General features: G+C 50.3%; 1 protein-coding gene across 1 annotated transcript in view; it reads left to right on the forward strand.

The window, feature by feature from the left end:
- Window positions 1–23,400, forward strand: part of C7 (complement C7) — a 112,819-nt gene that overhangs the window by 60,397 nt on the left and 29,022 nt on the right. Inside the window, exons 13-16 of the mRNA XM_069745906.1 lie at window positions 9,323–9,410; window positions 9,663–9,795; window positions 10,051–10,242; window positions 12,167–12,263. Of these exons, the coding sequence (XP_069602007.1) occupies window positions 9,323–9,410; window positions 9,663–9,795; window positions 10,051–10,242; window positions 12,167–12,263 (510 nt within the window). The remainder of the gene's footprint in view (window positions 1–9,322; window positions 9,411–9,662; window positions 9,796–10,050; window positions 10,243–12,166; window positions 12,264–23,400) is intronic.

The raw sequence follows: 23,400 nt of genomic DNA on the forward strand, positions 1-23,400 counted from the left end.
CAAAAAAGAAATAATAATCAAAACCTGTTGAATAGGATTACCAGAAGAATGAGGTTTCAAGGCCAGAAATAGCTTACAATTATTTTTGAAACTTAGAAACTTAGTTCTATCTCCAAAAAACAAATCAGGAATAGGAATTCTTGGTTCTAACATAGATTTCTGATCAATAGTATCTTGAATTTTTTGTACATTTATAACGAGATTATCCATTGAAGAGCACAGACCCTGAATATCCATGTCCACACCTGTGTCCAGAATCACCCAAATGTCTAGGGGAAAAAAAAAAAGTGAACACAGAGCTGAGAAAAAAAAAAAAAAAAAATGATGTCAGAACTTTTTCTTTCCCTCTATTGAGAATCATTAGTATGGCTCCTTGTACTGTTATGTTTGCTAATGACAGGTGTTATGAAGGCAATCCAGAAACACAGTGTGCTTAGCGATCAGAGCGCACACAGTGATCTGACAAATACCCAAAAATACAAGAACGAGCTCTGAGACGTGGAAACTCTGTAGACTGCACACCTGATCCTATCCTAAACACAACTAAAAGCGGCTGTGGATTGTGCCTAACAACTACCTAGGCAACTCGGCACAGCCTAAGAAACTAGCTAGCCTGAAGATAGAAAAATAGGCCTGACTTGCCCCAGAGAAATTCCCCAAAGGAAAAGGCAGCCCCCCACATATAATGACTGTGAGTAAGATGAAAAGACAAAACGTAGGGATGAAATAGATTCAGCAAAGTGGGGCCCGATATTCTAGGACAGAGCGAGGACAGTAAAGCGAACTTTGCAGTCTACAAAAAACCCTAAAGCAAAACCACGCAAAGGGGGCAAAAAAAACCCACCGTGCCGAACTAACGGCACGGCGGTACACCCTTTGCGTCTCAGAGCTTCCAGCAAAACAAAAGACAAGCTGGACAGAAAAAAAGCAACAAAAAAGCAAAAAGCACTTAGCTATACAGAGCAGCAGGTCACAGGAACAATCAGGAGAAGCTCAGATCCAACACTGAAACATTGACCACTGAAACATTGACAAGGAGCAAGGATAGCAGCATCAGGCGGAGTTAAGTAATGAAGCAGTTAACGAGCTCACCAGAACACCTGAGGGAGGAAGCTCAGAAGCTGCAGTACCACTTGTGACCACAGGAGTGAATTCAGCCACAGAATTCACAACAAATTTGAGTCCAAGAAGAGGTTTCACATGTACCCGTTCAGATGGAGACGTTTATTCTCAATGAGGTAGGTCAAGCGTAGGACCTCGTATAAGAGAGATGCCGTAAAGTGGCTACGAGGTACACATAAATATGGCCATTTTTATGCGCTAAAAGCTCTCATTTTTCATATTTCTAGTGCAGTAATGCAGTTGAAATTTCGTGTTTTCAAGTTTGCATGTTTTGGCGCTGCAGTGTGCTGCCCTTTTTACTTAACTATATACGAGTTGGCGACTCTGGGTTCAGCACCTGTTCACACTTGGTCTATGTTTGGATGTGCAGGTCAGGTTTTTGAAATGTGTTCTCTGGCCTTCTGATCGTGCACTCCCGCCTCCTAGCCACAGGTGTTTTAATTATAGTAGGTCTAATACCCCTCCACAGAGAGTGAGAATTTGAGTCCAAGAAGAGGTTTCACATGTACCCGTTCAGATGGAGACGTTTATTCTCAATGAGGTAGGTCAAGTGTAGGACCTCGTATAAGAGAGATGCCGTAAAGTGGCTACGAGGTACACATAAATATGGCCATTTTTATGCGCTAAAAGCTCTCATTTTTCATATTTCTAGTGCAGTAATGCAGCTCAAATTTCGTGTTTTCAAGTTTGCATGTTTTGGCGCTGCAGTGTGCTGCCCTTTTTACTTAACTTGTCTTGTGCAGTGTCCTGTGCCATTGTCCTGTACTTTGTCCTGGGCTTTGTTCTGTGCCATGTTATGTGCTTTGTCCTGCGTTTTGCCCTGTGCTTTGTCCTGTGCTTTGTCCTGCGCCATGGCCTGTGCTTTGTCCTGCGCCATGACCTGTGCTTTGTCCTGCGCCATGACCTGTACTTTGTTCTGCGCCATGACCTGTGCTTTGTCCTGCGCCATGACCTGTACTTTGTTCTGCGCCATGACCTGTGCTTTGTTCTGTGTCATGTCCTGGGCCATGTGCTTTGTCCTGTGCCATGTCCTTGGTCATGACCTGTGCTTTGTCCTGCGCCATGACCTGTGCTTTGTCCTGCGCCATGACCTGTGGTTTGTCCTGTGCTGTGTCTTGTGCTATGTCCGGTGCTGTGTTTTTTGTTGTATCCTGTATAGTTTGTAATAACAGGGGCATAAACCTCACAAAGACAAGACCAAAAGGAGACAACGAGCGTGTGTAATTCTCTGCAGATGTCCCTTGTCCACACTTATTATTTTCCAGTTCCTCTCTTCTTTTCTTAGGCTGAAGCATGACATGTTCATAATTCTTATGTCCTAATTGAGGGAACTAAAACAAGTGAGTGCAGCACAAAGAGGCAGTCTGTCTTATAGCCAAAGCTTCTGTCAGCAGACACAATTGTTACTCAGATAGGAAGACACCAAAACTATTGATTCTATTCAGGGGCAGTAATTCTGTGCATAACTAGTCCTGATCTCAGCTACAATGTATCCAGTGCAAACAATGCTCTGTGAGCGAAACTCATAATCAGCAGCTGCACAGATCTCTCTGCTGGATTGTTACTAGTGATGAGCGAGTGTACTCGTTGCTCGGGTGGTCTCCGAGTATTTGTTAGTGTTCGGAGATTTAGTTTTTATTGCAGCAGCTGTATGATTTACAGCTACTAGACAGCTTGATTACATGTGGGGATTCCCTAGCAACCAGGCAACCCCCACATATACTCAGGCTGGCTAGTAGCTGTAAATCCTTTAGCTGTGGTGATGAAAACTAAATCTCTGAACACTAACAAATACTCGGAGATCACCCAAGCATGCTCTGGAAAAACCCGAGCAACAAGTACACTCGCTCATCACCAGTCACAGAGCATTGTCTGTACTGGATACATTGTATCAGTCTGGAGTCACAGAGCATTGTCTGTACTGGATACATTGTATCATTCTGGAGTCACAGAGCATTGTCTGCAATGGATACATTGTATCAGTCTGGAGTCACAGAGCATTGTCTGCACTGGATACATTGTATCAGTCTGGGGTCACAGAGCATTGTCTGCACTGGATACATTGTATCAGTCTGGAGTCACAGAACATTGTCTGCACTGGATACATTGTATCAGTCTGGGGTCACAGAGCATTGTCTGCACTGGATACATTGTATCAGTCTGGAGTCACAGAGCATTGTCTGCCCTGGATACATTGTATCAGTCTGGGGTCCCAGAGCATTGTCCGCACTGGATACATTGTATCAGTCTGGAGTCAGAGCATTGTCTGCACTGGATACATTGTATCAGTCTGGGGTCACAGAGCATTGTCTGCACTGGATACATTGTATCAGTCTGGGTTCACAGAGCATTGTCTGCACTGGATACATTGTATCAGTCTGGAGTCACAGAGCATTGTCTGCACTGGATACATTGTATCAGTCTGGGGTCACAGAGCATTGTCCGCACTGGATACATTGTATCAGTCTGGAGTCAGAGCATTGTCTGCACTGGATACATTGTATCAGTCTGGGGTCACAGAGCATTGTCTGCACTGGATACATTGTATCAGTCTGGGGTCACAGAGCATTGTCCGCACTGGATACATTGTGTCAGTCTGGGGTCACAGAGCATTGTCTGCACTGGATACATTGTATCAGTCTGGGGTCACAGAGCATTGTCTGCACTGGATACATTGTATCAGTCTGGGGTCACAGAGCATTGTCTGCACTGGATACATTGTATCAGTCTGGGGTCACCGAGCATTGTCTGCACTGGATACATTGTGTCAGTCTGGGGTCACAGAGCATTGTCTGCACTGGATACATTGTGTCAGTCTGGGGTCACAGAGCATTGTCTGCACTGGATACATTGTATCAGTCTGGGGTCACAGAGCATTGTCTGCACTGGATACATTGTATCAGTCTGGGGTCACCGAGCATTGTCCGCACTGGATACATTGTGTCAGTCTGGGGTCACCGAGCATTGTCCGCACTGGATACATTGTGTCAGTCTGGGGTCACAGAGCATTGTCTGCACTGGATACATTGTGTCAGTCTGGGGTCACAGAGCATTGTCTGCACTGGATACATTGTATCAGTCTGGAGTCACAGAGCATTGTCTGCACTGGATACATTGTGTCAGTCTGGGGGTCACAGAGCATTGTCTGCACTGGATACATTGTATCAGTCTGGGGTCACAGAGCATTGTCTGCACTGGATACATTGTATCAGTCTGGAGTCACAGAGCATTGTCTGCACTGGATACATTGTATCAGTCTGGGGTCACCGAGCATTGTCTGCACTGGATACATTGTGTCAGTCTGGGGTCACAGAGCATTGTCTGCACTGGATACATTGTATCAGTCTGGGGTCACCGAGCATTGTCTGCACTGGATACATTGTATCAGTCTGAGGTCACCGAGCATTGTCTGCACTGGATACATTGTATCAGTCTGGGGTCACCGAGCATTGTCCGCACTGGATACATTGTGTCAGTCTGGGGTCACAGAGCATTGTCTGCACTGGATACATTGTGTCAGTCTGGGGTCACAGAGCATTGTCTGCACTGGATACATTGTATCAGTCTGGAGTCACAGAGCATTGTCTGCACTGGATACATTGTGTCAGTCTGGGGGTCACAGAGCATTGTCTGCACTGGATACATTGTGTCAGTCTGGGGTCACAGAGCATTGTCTGCACTGGATACATTGTATCAGTCTGGGGTCACCGAGCATTGTCTGCACTGGATACATTGTATCAGTCTGGGGTCACCGAGCATTGTCTGCACTGGATACATTGTATCAGTCTGGGGTCACAGAGCATTGTCTGCACTGGATACATTGTATCAGTCTGGGGTCACAGAGCATTGTCTGCACTGGATACATTGTATCAGTCTGGAGTCACAGAGCATTGTCTGCACTGGATACATTGTGTCAGTCTGGGGTCACCGAGCATTGTCTGCACTGGATACATTGTGTCAGTCTGGAGTCACAGAACATTGTCTGCACTGGATACATTGTATCAGTCTGGAGTCACAGAGCATTGTCTGCACTGGATACATTGTATCAGTCTGGAGTCACAGAGCATTGTCTGCACTGGATACATTGTATCAGTCTGGGGTCACAGAGCATTGTCTGCACTGGATACATTGTATCAGTCTGGGGTCACCGAGCATTGTCTGCACTGGATACATTGTATCAGTCTGGGGTCACCGAGCATTGTCTGCACTGGATACATTGTATCAGTCTGGGGTCACAGAGCATTGTCTGCACTGGATACATTGTATCAGTCTGGGGTCACAGAGCATTGTCTGCACTGGATACATTGTATCAGTCTGGAGTCACAGAGCATTGTCCGCACTGGATACATTGTGTCAGTCTGGGGTCACCGAGCATTGTCCGCACTGGATACATTGTGTCAGTCTGGGGTCACAGAGCATTGTCTGCACTGGATACATTGTGTCAGTCTGGAGTCACAGAGCATTGTCCGCACTGGATACATTGTGTCAGTCTGGAGTCACAGAGCATTGTCTGCACTGGATACATTGTATCAGTCTGGAGTCACAGAGCATTGTCTGCACTGGATACATTGTATCAGTCTGGAGTCACAGAGCATTGTCCGCACTGGATACATTGTATCAGTCTGGAGTCACAGAGCATTGTCCGCACTGGATACATTGTATCAGTCTGGAGTCACAGAGCATTGTCTGCACTGGATACATTGTATCAGTCTGGGGTCACAGAGCATTGTCTGTACTGGATACATTGTATCAGTCTGGGGTCACAGAGCATTGTCTGCACTGGATACATTGTATCAGTCTGGAGTCACAGAGCATTGTCTGCACTGGATACATTGTATCAGTCTGGAGTCACAGAGCATTGTCTGCACTGGATACATTGTATCAGTCTGGGGTCACAGAGCATTGTCTGTACTGGATACATTGTATCAGTCTGGAGTCACAGAGCATTGTCTGCACTGGATACATTGTGTCAGTCTGGGGTCACAGAGCATTGTCTGCACTGGATACATTGTATCAGTCTGGAGTCACAGAGCATTGTCTGCACTGGATACATTGTATCAGTCTGGAGTCACAGAGCATTGTCTGCACTGGATACATTGTATCAGTCTGGAGTCACAGAGCATTGTCCGCACTGGATACATTGTATCAGTCTGGAGTCACAGAGCATTGTCTGCACTGGATACATTGTATCAGTCTGGAGTCACAGAGCATTGTCTGCACTGGATACATTGTATCAGTCTGGAGTCACAGAGCATTGTCTGCACTGGATACATTGTATCAGTCTGGGGTCACAGAGCATTGTCTGTACTGGATACATTGTATCAGTCTGGAGTCACAGAGCATTGTCTGCACTGGATACATTGTGTCAGTCTGGGGTCACCGAGCATTGTCCGCACTGGATACATTGTGTCAGTCTGGGGTCACCGAGCATTGTCCGCACTGGATACATTGTGTCAGTCTGGGGTCACAGAGCATTGTCTGCACTGGATACATTGTGTCAGTCTGGAGTCACAGAGCATTGTCTGCACTGGATACATTGTATCAGTCTGGAGTCACAGAGCATTGTCTGCACTGGATACATTGTGTCAGTCTGGGGGTCACAGAGCATTGTCTGCACTGGATACATTGTATCAGTCTGGGGTCACAGAGCATTGTCTGCACTGGATACATTGTATCAGTCTGGAGTCACAGAGCATTGTCTGCACTGGATACATTGTATCAGTCTGGGGTCACCGAGCATTGTCTGCACTGGATACATTGTATCAGTCTGGGGTCACAGAGCATTGTCTGCACTGGATACATTGTATCAGTCTGGGGTCACAGAGCATTGTCTGCACTGGATACATTGTATCAGTCTGGAGTCACAGAGCATTGTCTGCACTGGATACATTGTATCAGTCTGGGGTCACAGAGCATTGTCTGCACTGGATACATTGTATCAGTCTGGAGTCACAGAGCATTGTCTGCACTGGATACATTGTATCAGTCTGGGGTCACAGAGCATTGTCTGTACTGGATACATTGTATCAGTCTGGAGTCACAGAGCATTGTCTGCACTGGATACATTGTGTCAGTCTGGGGTCACCGAGCATTGTCCGCACTGGATACATTGTGTCAGTCTGGGGTCACCGAGCATTGTCCGCACTGGATACATTGTATCAGTCTGGGGTCACAGAGCATTGTCTGCACTGGATACATTGTGTCAGTCTGGAGTCACAGAGCATTGTCCGCACTGGATACATTGTGTCAGTCTGGAGTCACAGAGCATTGTCTGCACTGGATACATTGTATCAGTCTGGAGTCACAGAGCATTGTCTGCACTGGATACATTGTATCAGTCTGGAGTCACAGAGCATTGTCCGCACTGGATACATTGTATCAGTCTGGAGTCACAGAGCATTGTCTGCACTGGATACATTGTATCAGTCTGGGGTCACAGAGCATTGTCTGTACTGGATACATTGTATCAGTCTGGAGTCACAGAGCATTGTCTGCACTGGATACATTGTATCAGTCTGGAGTCACAGAGCATTGTCTGCACTGGATACATTGTATCAGTCTGGAGTCACAGAGCATTGTCTGCACTGGATACATTGTATCAGTCTGGGGTCACAGAGCATTGTCTGTACTGGATACATTGTATCAGTCTGGAGTCACAGAGCATTGTCTGCACTGGATACATTGTGTCAGTCTGGGGTCACCGAGCATTGTCCGCACTGGATACATTGTGTCAGTCTGGGGTCACCGAGCATTGTCCGCACTGGATACATTGTGTCAGTCTGGGGTCACAGAGCATTGTCTGCACTGGATACATTGTGTCAGTCTGGAGTCACAGAGCATTGTCCGCACTGGATACATTGTGTCAGTCTGGAGTCGCAGAGCATTGTCTGCACTGGATACATTGTATCAGTCTGGAGTCACAGAGCATTGTCTGCACTGGATACATTGTATCAGTCTGGAGTCACAGAGCATTGTCCGCACTGGATACATTGTATCAGTCTGGAGTCACAGAGCATTGTCCGCACTGGATACATTGTATCAGTCTGGAGTCACAGAGCATTGTCTGCACTGGATACATTGTATCAGTCTGGGGTCACAGAGCATTGTCTGTACTGGATACATTGTATCAGTCTGGAGTCACAGAGCATTGTCTGCACTGGATACATTGTATCAGTCTGGAGTCACAGAGCATTGTCTGCACTGGATACATTGTATCAGTCTGGAGTCACAGAGCATTGTCTGCACTGGATACATTGTATCAGTCTGGAGTCACAGAGCATTGTCTGCACTGGATACATTGTATCAGCTGAGAGGAGGACTAGTGATGGACAGAGTTATATATCTGAATGGAAACAAGTAATCTCATTCATTGACGGCACGCAGAGATCTTGAAAATGGTGAAGAACTGAAATATTGAATATATTAGATAGTAGTGGAAGTTGTATACAGGTGTTCAGCGGGGTCTCCTGGCAGCGTTCGTGCTCGGTGCTATTGCTGATTTTTCGGTACTTTGTCTTCTTGTTTCTTTGCATTCGCAGGAATGAGTTAATCTTATCCGGTTTTGTGACTTCCACGTGACGTCTCGTACATGAAACGCTCACCTGTTCTGACAACTGTCACTGCCACTTAGTCGCTGACTGGACAATGGATTTCCTCATCTACCACAAATGCACATCACGCACATTGCCACAAAGGTTACCGCGGCCCCCGGGACTGATCCTGAACTCTCGTGTATTAGCAGTTGTTATTCTGTATCACCATTTACTACAACCCCCATCATCATCATCATCGCCATCATTGCAGGAGCAGAGTGTGCGCATCACGGGAGCTGAGCAATTTCCACTGAGATATAAATTGTATAGCGCCATATTGTGCGGCGCCCGTTACATCAGGGCAGTAATTACACCAACATGTCTTTTTGTGCCACTTAGGGGAGGATTTATTAACTCCCAGACCCGACCTGTACGTTGTATATTGGGCCACAGATTTCTACCGCTATACCAGACAAGTCAGTGGCGCTGCCACCTCCGGAGCCGTGCCATGTTCCTCAGTTGGTGTGCACCATATTACGGTTTTTTACAGATTTATGAATGGAAGGGTCCTGTACAGCAGAGAGAGGCAGTCACCTGTACAGCAGACATGACGCCCTGTGATCACGTCGGTCCACGTAGTCACCCAGACTATATTTCTTTCTTGGCAGACTCGTGGAGCCGCACTGCTTCGTTATCAACATATTACCCACAGAGTTCTGCGGAGTGCCCCCGCGGCTGGAGAACGGACACATCCAGGTACCACGTCTCGCTCAGTCTACCTGGACTGGATATTCTCCAGTCTCGTCTATTGTGTTTCCTCCCTGTATAGACATTTCTGAAAAATATCTAAAAAACAGAATATTTGATATTTGTTACAAGATTAGTCATGCTTATTGGTTGGTATATACCAGGGATGGAGTTACCTGCAGTACCAGATGAGGACAGATGTGGCGCTATTTCTTTCTCTAATCCTGTACATCTTCACCACGTGTCTCTGTTCCTGTGTAGGATGATGAGGGGACATACCACGTGGGCAAACGTATAATCTACACCTGCGACATCGGCTACACCCTGGTGGGAGATCCGATCGCTGAGTGTGACGCGGACCACCAGTGGCAAATCAATGCCATGCAATGCCGACGTGAGTGCGGACATTAGTCTGGGCATCTACACTTGTGCCAGGTCTGCCCTTTACTTTCTGGCTCTCCAGCAGTGGGTGGTGACAGGTGATGGCAGCCATGGTGGGCACCATGCTCTCCTGTCATCCCCCTACCTGCGGTGCTTGGTGGGAGTCAGTGCCAGAACATGTGGGGAGAAATCTCAATGTAATGCCATATAGATGAGGGTCACAGAGACCCCTGAGATTCCCCCACACTGACACAATGTATCTCCTCAGGGATCGTGTGCTCCGCTCCTGATCTAGCAAGAAACATTATCGCTGCTCCAGAGAAAGAGTCGTATGAAATTGGGGACAAGTTAAGGTTGTCTTGTCCTCCCGGCCTGGAACTGGACGGTCCGGATGTCGTGCAGTGCACGTCCAGCCTCCTGTGGAATCCCAGCGTGAAGAGCATCCAATGTACAAAGAAAGGTAAGAACGCCGATCACCGCACTGCCTCCACCCAGCGCCAGTCACCGCACTGCCTCCACCCCGCAGCAGTCACCGCACTGCCTCCACCCCGCAGCAGTCACCGCACTGCCTCCACCCCGCAGCAGTCACCGCACTGCATCCATCCCGCAGCAGTCTCCGCACTGCCTCCACCCCGCAGCAGTCACCGCACTGCCTCCACCCCGCAGCAGTCACCGCACTGCCTCCACCCCGCAGCAGTCACCGCACTGCCTCCACCCCGCAGCAGTCACCGCACTGCCTCCACCCCGCAGCAGTCACCGCACTGCCTCCATCCCGCAGCAGTCTCCGCACTGCCTCCACCCCGCAGCAGTCACCGCACTGCCTCCACCCCGCAGCAGTCACCGCACTGCCTCCACCCCGCAGCAGTCACCGCACTGCCTCCACCCCGCAGCAGTCACCGCACTGCCTCCACCCCGCAGCAGTCACCGCACTGCCTCCACCCCGCAGCAGTCACCGCACTGCCTCCACCCCGCAGCAGTCACCGCACTGCCTCCACCCCGCAGCAGTCACCGCACTGCCTCCACCCCGCAGCAGTCACCGCACTGCCTCCACCCCGCAGCAGTCACCGCACTGCCTCCACCCCGCAGCAGTCACCGCACTGCCTCCACCCCACAGCAGTCACCGCACTGCCTCCATCCCGCAGCAGTCTCCGCACTGCCTCCACCCCGCAGCAGTCACCGCACTGCCTCCACCCCGCAGCAGTCACCGCACTGCCTCCACCCCACAGCAGTCACCGCACTGCCTCCACCCCGCAGCAGTCACCGCACTGCCTCCACCCCGCAGCAGTCACCGCACTGCCTCCATCCCGCAGCAGTCTCCGCACTGCCTCCACCCCGCACCAGTCACCGCACTGCCTCCACCCCACACCAGTCACCACACTGCCTCCACCCCGCAGCAGTCACCGCACTGCCTCCATCCCGCAGCAGTCTCCGCACTGCCTCCATCCCGCAGCAGTCTCCGCACTGCCTCCACCCCGCACCAGTCACCGCACTGCCTCCACCCCACACCAGTCACCGCACTGCCTCCACCCCGCACCAGTCACCGCACTGCCTCCACCCCACACCAGTCACCACACTGCCTCCACCCCGCAGCAGTCACCGCACTGCCTCCACCCCGCAGCAGTCACCGCACTGCCTCCACCCCGCAGCAGTCACCGCACTGCCTCCATCCCGCAGCAGTCTCCGCACTGCCTCCACCCCGCACCAGTCACCGCACTGCCTCCACCCCACACCAGTCACCACACTGCCTCCACCCCGCAGCAGTCACCGCACTGCCTCCATCCCGCAGCAGTCTCCGCACTGCCTCCACCCCGCACCAGTCACCGCACTGCCTCCACCCCACACCAGTCACCACACTGCCTCCACCCCGCAGCAGTCACCACACTGCCTCCACCCCGCAGCAGTCACCGCACTGCCTCCACCCCACACCAGTCACCGCACTGCCTCCACCCCGCACCAGTCACCACACTGCCTCCACCCCACACCAGTCACCACACTGCCTCCACCCCGCCGCAGTCACCGCACTGCCTCCACCCCGCACCAGTCACCGCACTGCCTCCACCCCACACCAGTCACCACACTGCCTCCACCCCGCAGCAGTCACCGCACTGCCTCCACCCCGCAGCAGTCACCGCACTGCCTCCACCCCGCAGCAGTCACCGCACTGCCTCCACCCCGCAGCAGTCACCGCACTGCCTCCACCCCGCAGCAGTCACCGCATTGCCTCCACCCTGTGGCAGTCTCCGGGCCCCAACCATCCGTGACTCCTTGGTGAAGTGCTATTCACCTTTGTGTCTTCCTTGTGACCCCTCCCCCCATGTATAATCCTTCCAATTTCACAGTATAACAGACGTGGCCTCTGTATTTGGATTTCTCTTGTATTTCAGAAGCTGTGGTCACCCCAAAAGTCGATGCTTCCAAATGTAAACCCTGGGAAAAGCTCGCGGAGGCTGATTGCACCTGCAAGATGCCATCTGAATGCGGGTAAGACGCGGAGTCATCACATATGACTAGTGTTGAGCGATACCTTCCGATATCGGAAAGTATCGGTATCGGATTGGATCGGCCGATATTCAAAAAATATCGGATATCGCCGATACCGATATCCGATCCCAATGCAAGTCAATGGGACCAAAATATCGGAATTAAAATAAAGCCTTTCTTTCCTTGTAAGTTTATTCTACATGAAGGAGAACAACTAAGAATAATGCAGGATGTATTTGGGGAGGTGGCGGAGACATTAAAGTCATAGAGGCGTAGCCCAATCAAATAGAATAACATGATTTTTTATTTTTTTAAAGACGTTAGGATTGACAAAGATATTGACTATGTATTTTTTTTTTTTTTAAATATTGATGTATCACTATTCCACGCCCTTCCCCTTTTTTTTTTTTTTTTTTAATTTTCCCACACTTTCATCTTCATCATCATCAGCAGCATCTTTGACATCAACTTCTTCACCTTATTCATCTTCTTCTAAATTTTTTTTTTTCTATTACATTCTTCATATTCATTTTATCCAACTATTATTATTCTTCCTATTCTACTTTTACATCATATTCACATTTGTGACAGGCATTCCCGTAGTTGTTATCTATAAAAGTTTGAAGATTACACCTTCCGTTCTGCCAGTCACAAAAGTTACATTTGTCCGCGTTCAGTTTGGCCTGCAGCATCAGGCTTTATCCAGGGGCACCACGAGGAGGAGCGGACTCACCCCCATACACTGCTTAGTCTTCTTCTGCATATAATTTACATATCTTTTCTATTCGCCACGACAGCACCCACGAGAGAGGGGATCCGCCCCTAGGAACAGGAAACCTACAGAGAGATAAAAGGGGCGGTCCCCCTTCGCTCCTCAGTTGGTTTCCTGTTCCTAGATGGGAACCCACAGAGAAGACTCTATGGAGCTAAGAAGAGGAAGACCCGCCTGGACTGCCGCCTGTACGACTCTGCTGAGCGGCAGGGGCCCCAGAGCGGGTAGACAGTGTCAGGGGAATGATCCTGCTGGCTCCACCCTCATCTGCTGCGGCTGATGTGAAGCCTGGAGGTTACCAACGGTCTCCCTGCTGGGACACCGTTGTGTGAAGCGCTGACAGTGCGACAAGTACCTTGTCCGGCCCGGACCTGGAGCAGATAGATGGTGCCCTCCTGAGGTATGTGGGGCTGAGCGGCTGTGTGGCGACTCCCCGGTCTGGGTTTCCCTCCTGGTCCCTCCAAGGTAGAGGCGACATGGTTGTGGGTGTAGCACTTACGGCGGCGTCTTCCGGTGTGCAGCAGAGACGCGGGCGCATGCACAGTAGTGTCGGCGTCCCGGAAACAGAGGCTTGAACTTCCGGGGTCGCGGGGTTGGAGTACCATTTCCGGGAGAACCGCCATATTGGATTCCTCTATGCGGTTCCATCCACCCTGGCGCTGTTCTGGAGGAGACACAGGTAAAAGGGGTGTGGATTCTAAAGGATCTGCATTATAAAATGCATCTCGGCAGAAATTAGTGTGCACTATCATGTCGTCCCAAGAGGAAGTCACTGAGCGCCCTATGGAGGAGTTAATATTACTCGGTGGTGATATTAGGAAAAAGAGTAGTGGACACTCGAAAGTGAGTGACTCCACTGACAAATCAGAGAAGAAAGCGTCCCGTTCCACACCCCAGGCCGAGCAAAGATCCCAACAGCCGGTATATGAATATACTTCTGGGTGAGTGTATACAGGCTTCATGGAAGCGTATGGTAGTCTCTTCTGCTTATATTTCTTAAGCAAAGAGGATGGGGAAGTCTAAGCACAAGCAGTGTGCAATATGTACAACGCCCCTGCCTGATTCTTACATTAAAAAACCGTGTCAGAGTTGTATAAATAACACCTTGCAGCAGGAAAGGTCCGTCAAAATGAACGAGATACGTCTAATGATTTGGGAAGAACTTCAGTCCTTAAGTGGTGGTCCATCTATGAGGAGAAGGAGTAGGAGAGTATCATCACCTAGTGCTAATACATCGGCAGAAAGTGGGGAAGTTTAGTCAGACATCTCTCAGATTTCCTCAGGTGAAGAGGATTATGTCTGTGTTCCTACGAATCAGTAAGGAGTACAATAGGGTTGTCAGAATCAAAGGAACCTCAGACTCCACAAGAGGTTATGTTCGCAGGTCTCTCTCAGCGGAAAGGACATGTATTTCCGGTAAATCAGGCCATCAAAGACCTTGTAAAAAAAAAAAAAAAATGGTGTAAAGCCAATATCTTGTAAGAGGCGTTGCCCCTTTGACGATGAGGACTTGGCCACCTGGGCTAAAGTGCCTAAAGTGGATGCGGCTGTAGCATCCACCTCTCGCCATTCCTCTTTACCTGTGGAGGATGCGGGTTCCTTGTCTGATCCTATGGACAGGAAATCGGACGTACTTCTTAAGAAATCATGGGAGGCCTGTGTCACTGCATTTAAACCGGCAATCTCAGCCACATGTACTAGCAGGTCTATGCTGGTTTGGCTGGAGCAGCTGGATCAAAGCATCAAGAGTGGTGTATCCAGGGAGAAATTGCATGCCTCTATTCCTCTAATTAAGGGAGCTGCGGCCTTTATATCCGATGCCTCAAAAGACTCGATCCGTTTAGCAGCCAGAACAGCTAGCCTTACTAATACAGCTCGTTGAGCGTTGTGGTTAAAAAAACTGGAAGGGGGATCCCCAATCCAGGTCTAAGTTGTGCGCCATGCCCTGCCAGGAAGGGCGTTCAGGAAGCCACCATTTAACAAGAAGAGAGACTTTAAGGACCGCTGGAGTGACAGAGTTCAGGCAAAAGGGAAATTTGTTTAATAAACGCCCCTTCAAACCAGCGGATAAATTCCATTAATCCTAGTCTACCAGTGGGAGGTAGATTACTAATGTTTATTAAACAATGGAGAAGGATAACTTATAACCCATGGGCCATAAATTTAAGATCTTCGGGCTTCACCTTAGACTTCATCCGGACACCTCCGGATTCTTTTCTTCTAACTACCTTAAAGTCCAGGCCACAGCAAGAGGCACTTGAAACTGAAATTAAATCCCTCTTAGCCAAACAGGTTTTAATAGACATCCCGTCATCTCAAGTTGGGAGAGGATTTTACTCTCCCTTGTTTCTTATTACTAAACCTGATGGCTCCTTCAGGACTATAATTAATTTGAGGAAACTGAACACCTTCATAAGACCAAAAACATTTAAAATGGAATCCATTCGTTCAGCCATAAAAAATTAAAAATATTCCCAAACTGTTACATGGTAGTACTGGATCTTAAAGATGCTTATTACCATCTTCCCATACACCAGTTACACCAACAGTTTCTTCAGGTAGCAGTTTTTATAGATGGTCAGGTTCGTCATCTACAATACAGAGCAATGCCCTTTGGGTTGTCTATGGCTCCGAGGGTTTTTACTAAATTGTTATTAAAAGTAATGTCCTATTTACGATTAAAAGACACACTGGTCATTCCGTATCTAGATGACCTGTTGATTGTAGGCAGGACCCCCCCTCCAGTATGAACAAAGGTTGGAGGAAATTGTGGTTTCTTTACAAACGCTTGGCTGGATTGTCAATTGGGAAAAGTCCAGACTCCAGCCCGTAACTTGTCAAAAATTCCTGGGGCTCCTTTTAGATTCAGTTGACCAGATATGTTGGCTTCCTGAGGATAAGAAGGCCTCCATAACTGATAAAGTGGGCTTAGCGATTAAAAAACGCAGTATGTCATTAAGAAGTGCCATGTCCTTGCTAGGTTCACTGACTTCATGTATTCCTGCAGTTCAGTGGGCACAATTTCACACAAGACAACTTCAGAAATTTGTGTTAGATGAAAACAATAATAAAGGTGGACGTTTGAATCAGACAGTTATGTTAACTTTAGAGGTGGTACACTCCCCTACATGGTGGTTGGATTGGGAAAATTTTTCGAGAGGAGTTCTATGGGTGATCACTCCTTCTAGTATAGTGACCACAGATGCTAGTCCTGAAGGTTGGGGAGCACATTTCCAGGATCAGATGGTTCAGGGTCTTTGGTCCAGATCGGAATCTAATAATTCCTCAAATGTTAAAGAATTAGGAGCTATATATTATTCCCTACTCCACTTTCTTCCCCAGCTGCGAGGCTCTCACACAAGGGTTCTCTCCGACAACACCACTGCGGTGGCCTATCTAAACCGTCAAGGCGGTACTCGGTCGGACACTCTCATGAAAGTTGCATCCGACATCATGAAAATTGCCGAAAGTCATCTGTTGTCCCTGTCAATGGTTCACATCAGAGGCATAGACAATTTTCGTGCCGATTTCCTCAGCTGTCACACCCTTCAAGGGGAATGGATGCTCAACAGGAGGATTTTCGGACTAATAACAGCCTGATGGGGTATACCCCAGATAGACTTGTTTTGAACAAGATCCAACCGTCAGGTCAAAGTATTTACCCCTCTATGCAGACAGGACAATCCGGACATATTCGATGCCCTTCAGGTGCCATGGACGTTCAGCCTGGCTTATGCTTTTCCCCCATGGAATCTACTGCCTATAGTTATAAGAAAAATAAGGGAGGAAGGAGCAAGAGTGCTGTTGATAGCCCCATTCTGGCCCAAGAGGCCATGGTTTTCATGGCTCAGGGCGATGTCAATTATAGACCCTTGGATTCTGCCTCAGACCAAGGACCTGCTCTCTCATGGTCCATTCCTCCACCCTCAGGTGAAAGGCATGAACTTGACTGTCTGGAATTTGAGAGGCAGTTATTAAATCTTAGAGGATTTTCTAGAGGGCTAATAGATACCCTCATGAATAGTAGATAGCCTTCTACTACCAAAATTTACGTTAAAATCTGGGAAAATTTTTTTTGGGAATTCCATAATACACAACTTTCTGCTGAGATTCCTATATTCTCAATACTAGAGTTTCTTCAGAGAGGTCGAGAGTTAGGGCTCTCTGTAAGCACTCTGAAGGTTCAAATTTCAGCTCTAGGAGCTCTCTTTAGTTATGACGTTGCAGGCGATAGGTGGATATCCCGTTTTGTGTCAGCTTGTGAGAGGTCCAAACCAGTTCATGTACCGCAGGTCCCTCAGTGGGATCTAACGCTAGTCCTAGATGCATTGACACAGTGCCCCTTTGAGCCTCTTCAAACAGCCTCATTGAGGGTTATTTCATTAAAGACGGTGTTGTTGGTAGCGTTAGTATCTGCTAGGAGAGTGAGCGATCTCCAAGCCTTATCAATAGATCCTTCATTTCTGTCCGTTACATCTGACAGAATAATTTTGAAAACTGGCCCGTCTTATCTTCCTAAGGTAGCCACTAGTTTTCATAGATCCCAGGGATCTTTTTACCTACCTTTTATGGAGACCACTCAACTCCAGAAGAAATGAGCCTTCATACCCTAGATGTTAAAAGGACTGTTCTGACTTATTTAGAGAGAACTAGGGACTGGAGGAAGAGTAGGGTTCTCTTTGTGTCTTTCCAGGGAAAGAACAAAGGATCCAGAGTCACAAAGAACACGTTGTCACGCTGGATCAGAGATGCCGCTGTCTTGCCATATAAAGCTAGAGGAAGAGATCCACCACTGCATGTAGGAGCACACTCTACAAGAGCCTTGTTGACTTCCTGGGCAGAGAAGGTGAACGTGCCAATAGACCTTATATGTAAGGCTGCAACTTGGTCTTCGCCTAGTACCTTCTATAAGCACTATAGATTAGACCTATCTTCTGCTTCTGATCTAGCCTTTGGGATATCGGTCCTTGACTCAATAAACCCACCCAATCTATAGTCTCTGTAAATCTCTCGTGGGTGCTGTCGTGGCGAATAGAAAATACCGGATTACTCACCGGTAATGCTCTTTTATAGAGCCCACGACAGCACCCATTCACATCCCTCCCTTTTTATAGTAGCACGTGGTGCCGTTGTGGTGAGGTGTAAATAATAGAATATTATAGTAGAAGGTTGTAAATATGTGTATATATACCTGATCCTATTAACTAAAACCTGGCGGCGGTTCCTCCTATTCTCTGTAAAACAACTGAGGAGCGAAGGGGGACCGCCCCTTTTATCTCTCTGTAGGTTTCCTGTTCCTAGGCGCGGATCCCCTCTCTCGTGGGTGCTGTCGTGGGCTCTATAAAAGAGCATTACCGGTGAGTAATCCGGTATTTTGCTCTGATATTAAGTGTTATGCTTAATGTTCTTCTGCTCTTTGTTCTGCAGCCTCTTGTTCTTCTGCTTCTCGGTCTTCCATGTCGTCGTCTCCAGGGTCGTCGTCTCCGCCGTCGTCATCTCCGCCGTCGTCGTCTCCGCCGTCGTCGTCATCGGGGTGGTCTTCAGGGTCGTCATCTCCAGGGTCGTCGTCGTCATCTTAGGGGTGGTCTTCCGTGATGTCGTCTTTAGGGTCTTCAACTTGAAAACGTAGCAGAAGGTACAAGAAGGCTGAGAAAATGCCGAGAACCAGCTGATGGAACTGGAACTCGGATGGCTACCTGAAGGTCCAAGAGCCAATGGAACTACTGAGGACCAGCTGACGTTACTGGAACCCAGTTACTAAGCAGGAGGTACCCGTGCTAAAAAGCACTACCAAGGACCGCCTGACGTTGGCGGAACTCGGATACCCAGAAGGAGGCACCTAAGCCAAAGGCTCTGCCCGGAACCAGCTGACGTTACTGGAACCAGGATGGGGAGCAGAAGGTACAAGAGCAAAAGACACTGCCGAGAACCAGCTGACGGTACTGGAACCCGGATGGGTAGCCGAAGGTCCAAGAGCCAATGGAACTACCGAGGTCCAGCTGACGATACTGGAACCCGGTTACTAAGCAGGAGGTACCCGTACCTGAAAGCACTACCAAGGACCACCTGACGTTGGTGGAACTCGGATACCCAGAAGGAGGCACCTAAGCCAAAGGCTCTGCCCGGAACCAGCTGACGGTACTGGAACCAGGATGGGGAGCAGAAGGTACAAGAGCAAAAGACACTGCCAAGAACCAGCTGACGGTGCTGGAACCAGGTTGTGGACCCGAAGGTCCACAGGAGAGAACAGCTAGGCCGCGAGGCAGCCGCAGTTACCGAACCCCAACAGGGGGAGCTGGGCCTACTGGCACTACAGAACCAGCCTTGACTACCAGTTCACGCAGCCCACATAGGAAGCTCCTAAACTGGAGGCACCCTGGAGTTGGCTAACCCGACCGCAACACGACGGGGCAACGCATAGGTGTCTCAGTGAGTTTGACAGTACCCGGAAACAGCTGACGGTGCTGGAACCAGGCTGGGCACGAGGGAGTACCCGTGACAAAAACACTGCCGGGAACCAGCTGGCGGTGCTGGAACCCGGATGCGTTGCCCCAGTGTGCAAGAGCCAATGGCACCGAAGACCAGCTGACGGTGCTGGAACCCGGTTACTAAGCTGTAGGTGCCCGCGCTTAAAAGCACTACCAAGGACCGCCTGGCGATGGCGGAACTCGGATACCCAGGAGGAGGCACCTAAGCCAAAGGCTCTGCCCGGAACCAGCTGACGGTGCTGGAACCAGGTGGTGGACCCGAAGGTCCACAGGAGAGGAGAGAACAGCTAGGCCGCGAGGCAGCCGCAGTTACCGAACCCCAACAGGGGGAGCTGGGCCTACTGGCACTACAGAACCAGCCTTGACTACCAGTTCACGCAGCCCACATAGGAAGCTCCTAAACTGGAGGCACCCTGGAGTTGGCTAACCCGACCGCAACACGACGGGGCAACGCATAGGTGTCTCAGTGAGTTTGACAGTACCCGGAAACAGCTGACGGTGCTGGAACCAGGCTGGGCACGAGGGAGTACCCGTGACAAAAACACTGCCGGGAACCAGCTGGCGGTGCTGGAACCCGGATGCGTTGCCCCAGTGTGCAAGAGCCAATGGCACCGAAGACCAGCTGACGGTGCTGGAACCCGGTTACTAAGCTGTAGGTGCCCGCGCTTAAAAGCACTACCAAGGACCGCCTGGCGATGGCGGAACTCGGATACCCAGGAGGAGGCACCTAAGCCAAAGGCTCTGCCCGGAACCAGCTGACGGTGCTGGAACCAGGTGGTGGACCCGAAGGTCCACAGGAGAGGAGAGAACAGCTAGGCCGCGAGGCAGCCGCAGTTACCGAACCCCAACAGTCCTACAGGGGGAGCTTGGCCTACTGGCACTACAGAACCAGCCTTGACTGCCAATTCACGCAGCCCACATAGGAAGCTCCTAAACTGGAGGCACCCTGGAGTTGGCTAACCCGACCGCAACACGACGGGGCAACGCATAGGTGTCTCAGTGAGTTTGACAGTACCCGGAAACAGCTGACGGTGCTGGAACCAGGCTGGGCACGAGGGAGTACCCGTGACAAAAACACTGCCGGGAACCAGCTGGCGGTGCTGGAACCCGGATGCGTTGCCCCAGTGTGCAAGAGCCAATGGCACCGAAGACCAGCTGACGGTGCTGGAACCCGGTTACTAAGCTGTAGGTGCCCGCGCTTAAAAGCACTACCAAGGACCGCCTGGCGATGGCGGAACTCGGATACCCAGGAGGAGGCACCTAAGCCAAAGGCTCTGCCCGGAACCAGCTGACGGTGCTGGAACCAGGTGGTGGACCCGAAGGCCCACAGGAGAGGAGAGAACAGCTAGGCCGCGAGGCAGCCGCAGTTACCGAACCCCAACAGTCCTACAGGGGGAGCTGGGCCTACTGGCACTACAAAACCAGCCTTGACTACCAGTTCACGCAGCCCACATAGGAAGCTCCTAAACTGGAGGCACCCTGGAGTTGGCTAACCCGACCGCAACACGACGGGGCAACGCATAGGTGTCTCAGTGAGTTTGACAGTACCCGGAAACAGCTGACGGTGCTGGAACCAGGCTGGGCACGAGGGAGTACCCGTGACAAAAACACTGCCGGGAACCAGCTGGCGGTGCTGGAACCCGGATGCGTTGCCCCAGTGTGCAAGAGCCAATGGCACCGAAGACCAGCTGATGGTGCTGGAACCCGGTTACTAAGCTGTAGGTGCCCGCGCTTAAAAGCACTACCAAGGACCGCCTGGCGATGGCGGAACTCGGATACCCAGGAGGAGGCACCTAAGCCAAAGGCTCTGCCCGGAACCAGCTGACGGTGCTGGAACCAGGTGGTGGACCCGAAGGCCCACAGGAGAGGAGAGAACAGCTAGGCCGCGAGGCAGCCGCAGTTACCGAACCCCAACAGGGGGAGCTGGGCCTACTGGCACTACAGAACCAGCCTTGACTACCAGTTCACGCAGCCCACATAGGAAGCTCCTAAACTGGAGGCACCCTGGAGTTGGCTAACCCGACCGCAACACGACGGGGCAACGCATAGGTGTCTCAGTGAGTTTGACAGTACCCGGAAACAGCTGACGGTGCTGGAACCAGGCTGGGCACGAGGGAGTACCCGTGACAAAAACACTGGCGAGAACCAGCTGACGGTGCTGGAACCCGGATGCGTTGCCTATTCAAGATTGTCTTCCTAAAGCCACAACTAGCGGTGTTGGAGCAAAGGGTAAGCAGGGGGAGCAGAGTGTAGGCCGAAGCCTGCACTGGAGGCAGCTTTGTGTCTGCGTTGCGTTTGCAGGACACGTTGCTGGCTACACAGCGGGGGAACAGCTGGCGTAGCTGAACCCCACTGACACATTGGCTGGTGTTTTTTCTCTGTGCAGCTAGCACGTCCGGGCCCCAACTGGCGGTGTTAGAGCCAGGGTCAGCAGGAGGAGGAGAGGAGCAGAGTGTAGGCCGCAGCCTAATTGAACCAATTTCAAAGGTCACCTTTAACCCACCCTCAGGTGTTTAAATTTAGAAGAGCCACATCTTGTGCAACAGTAATGCTACACAAGTGAAAGGTTGCTCTTTACATTTTGCTCATTGCACACGCAGAATGAAAGACGTACACTATTTTGCCCATTGTACAGTAGAACTGTATTGTAGGCGTGACTTGTCTTTTTAATGACACGCAGCACAGGTGTCGAAAAATAACGCCTTTGTGCTGGGCGCTGCTTCCTGAGCGTTGTTATTTGCTGTACAGGAGTCTGCGCTCTTGTGTTATCCCTTGGCAACGCCCTGTGACTGTGAGCGCTGCCAATCTTCTGACCTCATTTCATGTTGGCTGGTGCGGTTAGCGATGGCCATGAATCCCACACCCACAGTGTGATTTCTAAAATTCACACTGCGGGTCTGGAATTCCTGGCCTTGTGCAGTAAATATGTTCGCCGCTCACTCATGTCCTTACACCTGCCTCAGACTGTGCGGCCTCAGCTGATCCCTTATCGCATGCCGCGGCCATGAGGCCGCACAGTCTGAAGAAGGCGGAAGGAGATGAGTTAAGACAGGCGAACATATGCAGTGCACATGCCCATCAATCACACCCTCGCTGTCAAAATAAATGAGACAACGAGGGGCGTTGTGTTGGGCAGGGCGGACGCACAGGCACAGGCAGCCAACCAATGATGTCAGAAGACGGGCAGCGCTACCAAGGGGGGTGCTGCGTGTCATTAAAAAGGAAAGTCACACCTCAGGGACAATGTAATGGACTCTACTGAGACACATTTTGTACGTGTTGAGTTCCACGTGGGCAAGGAGAAAAAGTCAGCCACCTTGTACAAATGCAGCATTACTGCTGTACAAGGTGGCTGTTATACATAAAAACACCTGGGGGTGGGGGCCAGGGTCCCTTTAATTTCAGTTCAGGTGCCTGCGTGGCGTTTGCAGGTCACGTTGCCGGCTACACAGCAGGGGAACAGCTGGCGTTGCTGAACCCCACTAACACATTGGCTGGTGTTTTTCTCTGTACAGCTAGCATGTCCGGGCAAAAACTGGCGGTGTTAGAGCCCAGGGTCAGCAGGAGGAGGAGAGGAGCAGAGTGTAGGCCGAAGCCTGCACTGGTGGCAGCTTTTGGTCTGTTGTGCCAGCGTGGCTTGTGCTGGACACGATGCCGGCTACACAACAGGGGAACAGCTGACGCTGCTGAACCCCACTAACACATAGGCTGGTGTTTTTCTCTGTGCAGCTAGCATGTCCGGGCAAAAACTGGCGGTGTTAGAGCCCAGGGTCAGCAGGAGGAGGAGAGGAGCAGAGTGTAGGCCGAAGCCTGCACTGGTGGCAGCTTTTGGTCTGTTGTGCCAGCGTGACTTGTGCTGGACACGATGCCGGCTACA

The sequence above is a fragment of the Ranitomeya imitator genome, chromosome 1 (assembly GCF_032444005.1).
Source record: "Ranitomeya imitator isolate aRanImi1 chromosome 1, aRanImi1.pri, whole genome shotgun sequence".
Taxonomy (NCBI): Eukaryota; Metazoa; Chordata; class Amphibia; order Anura; family Dendrobatidae; genus Ranitomeya; species Ranitomeya imitator.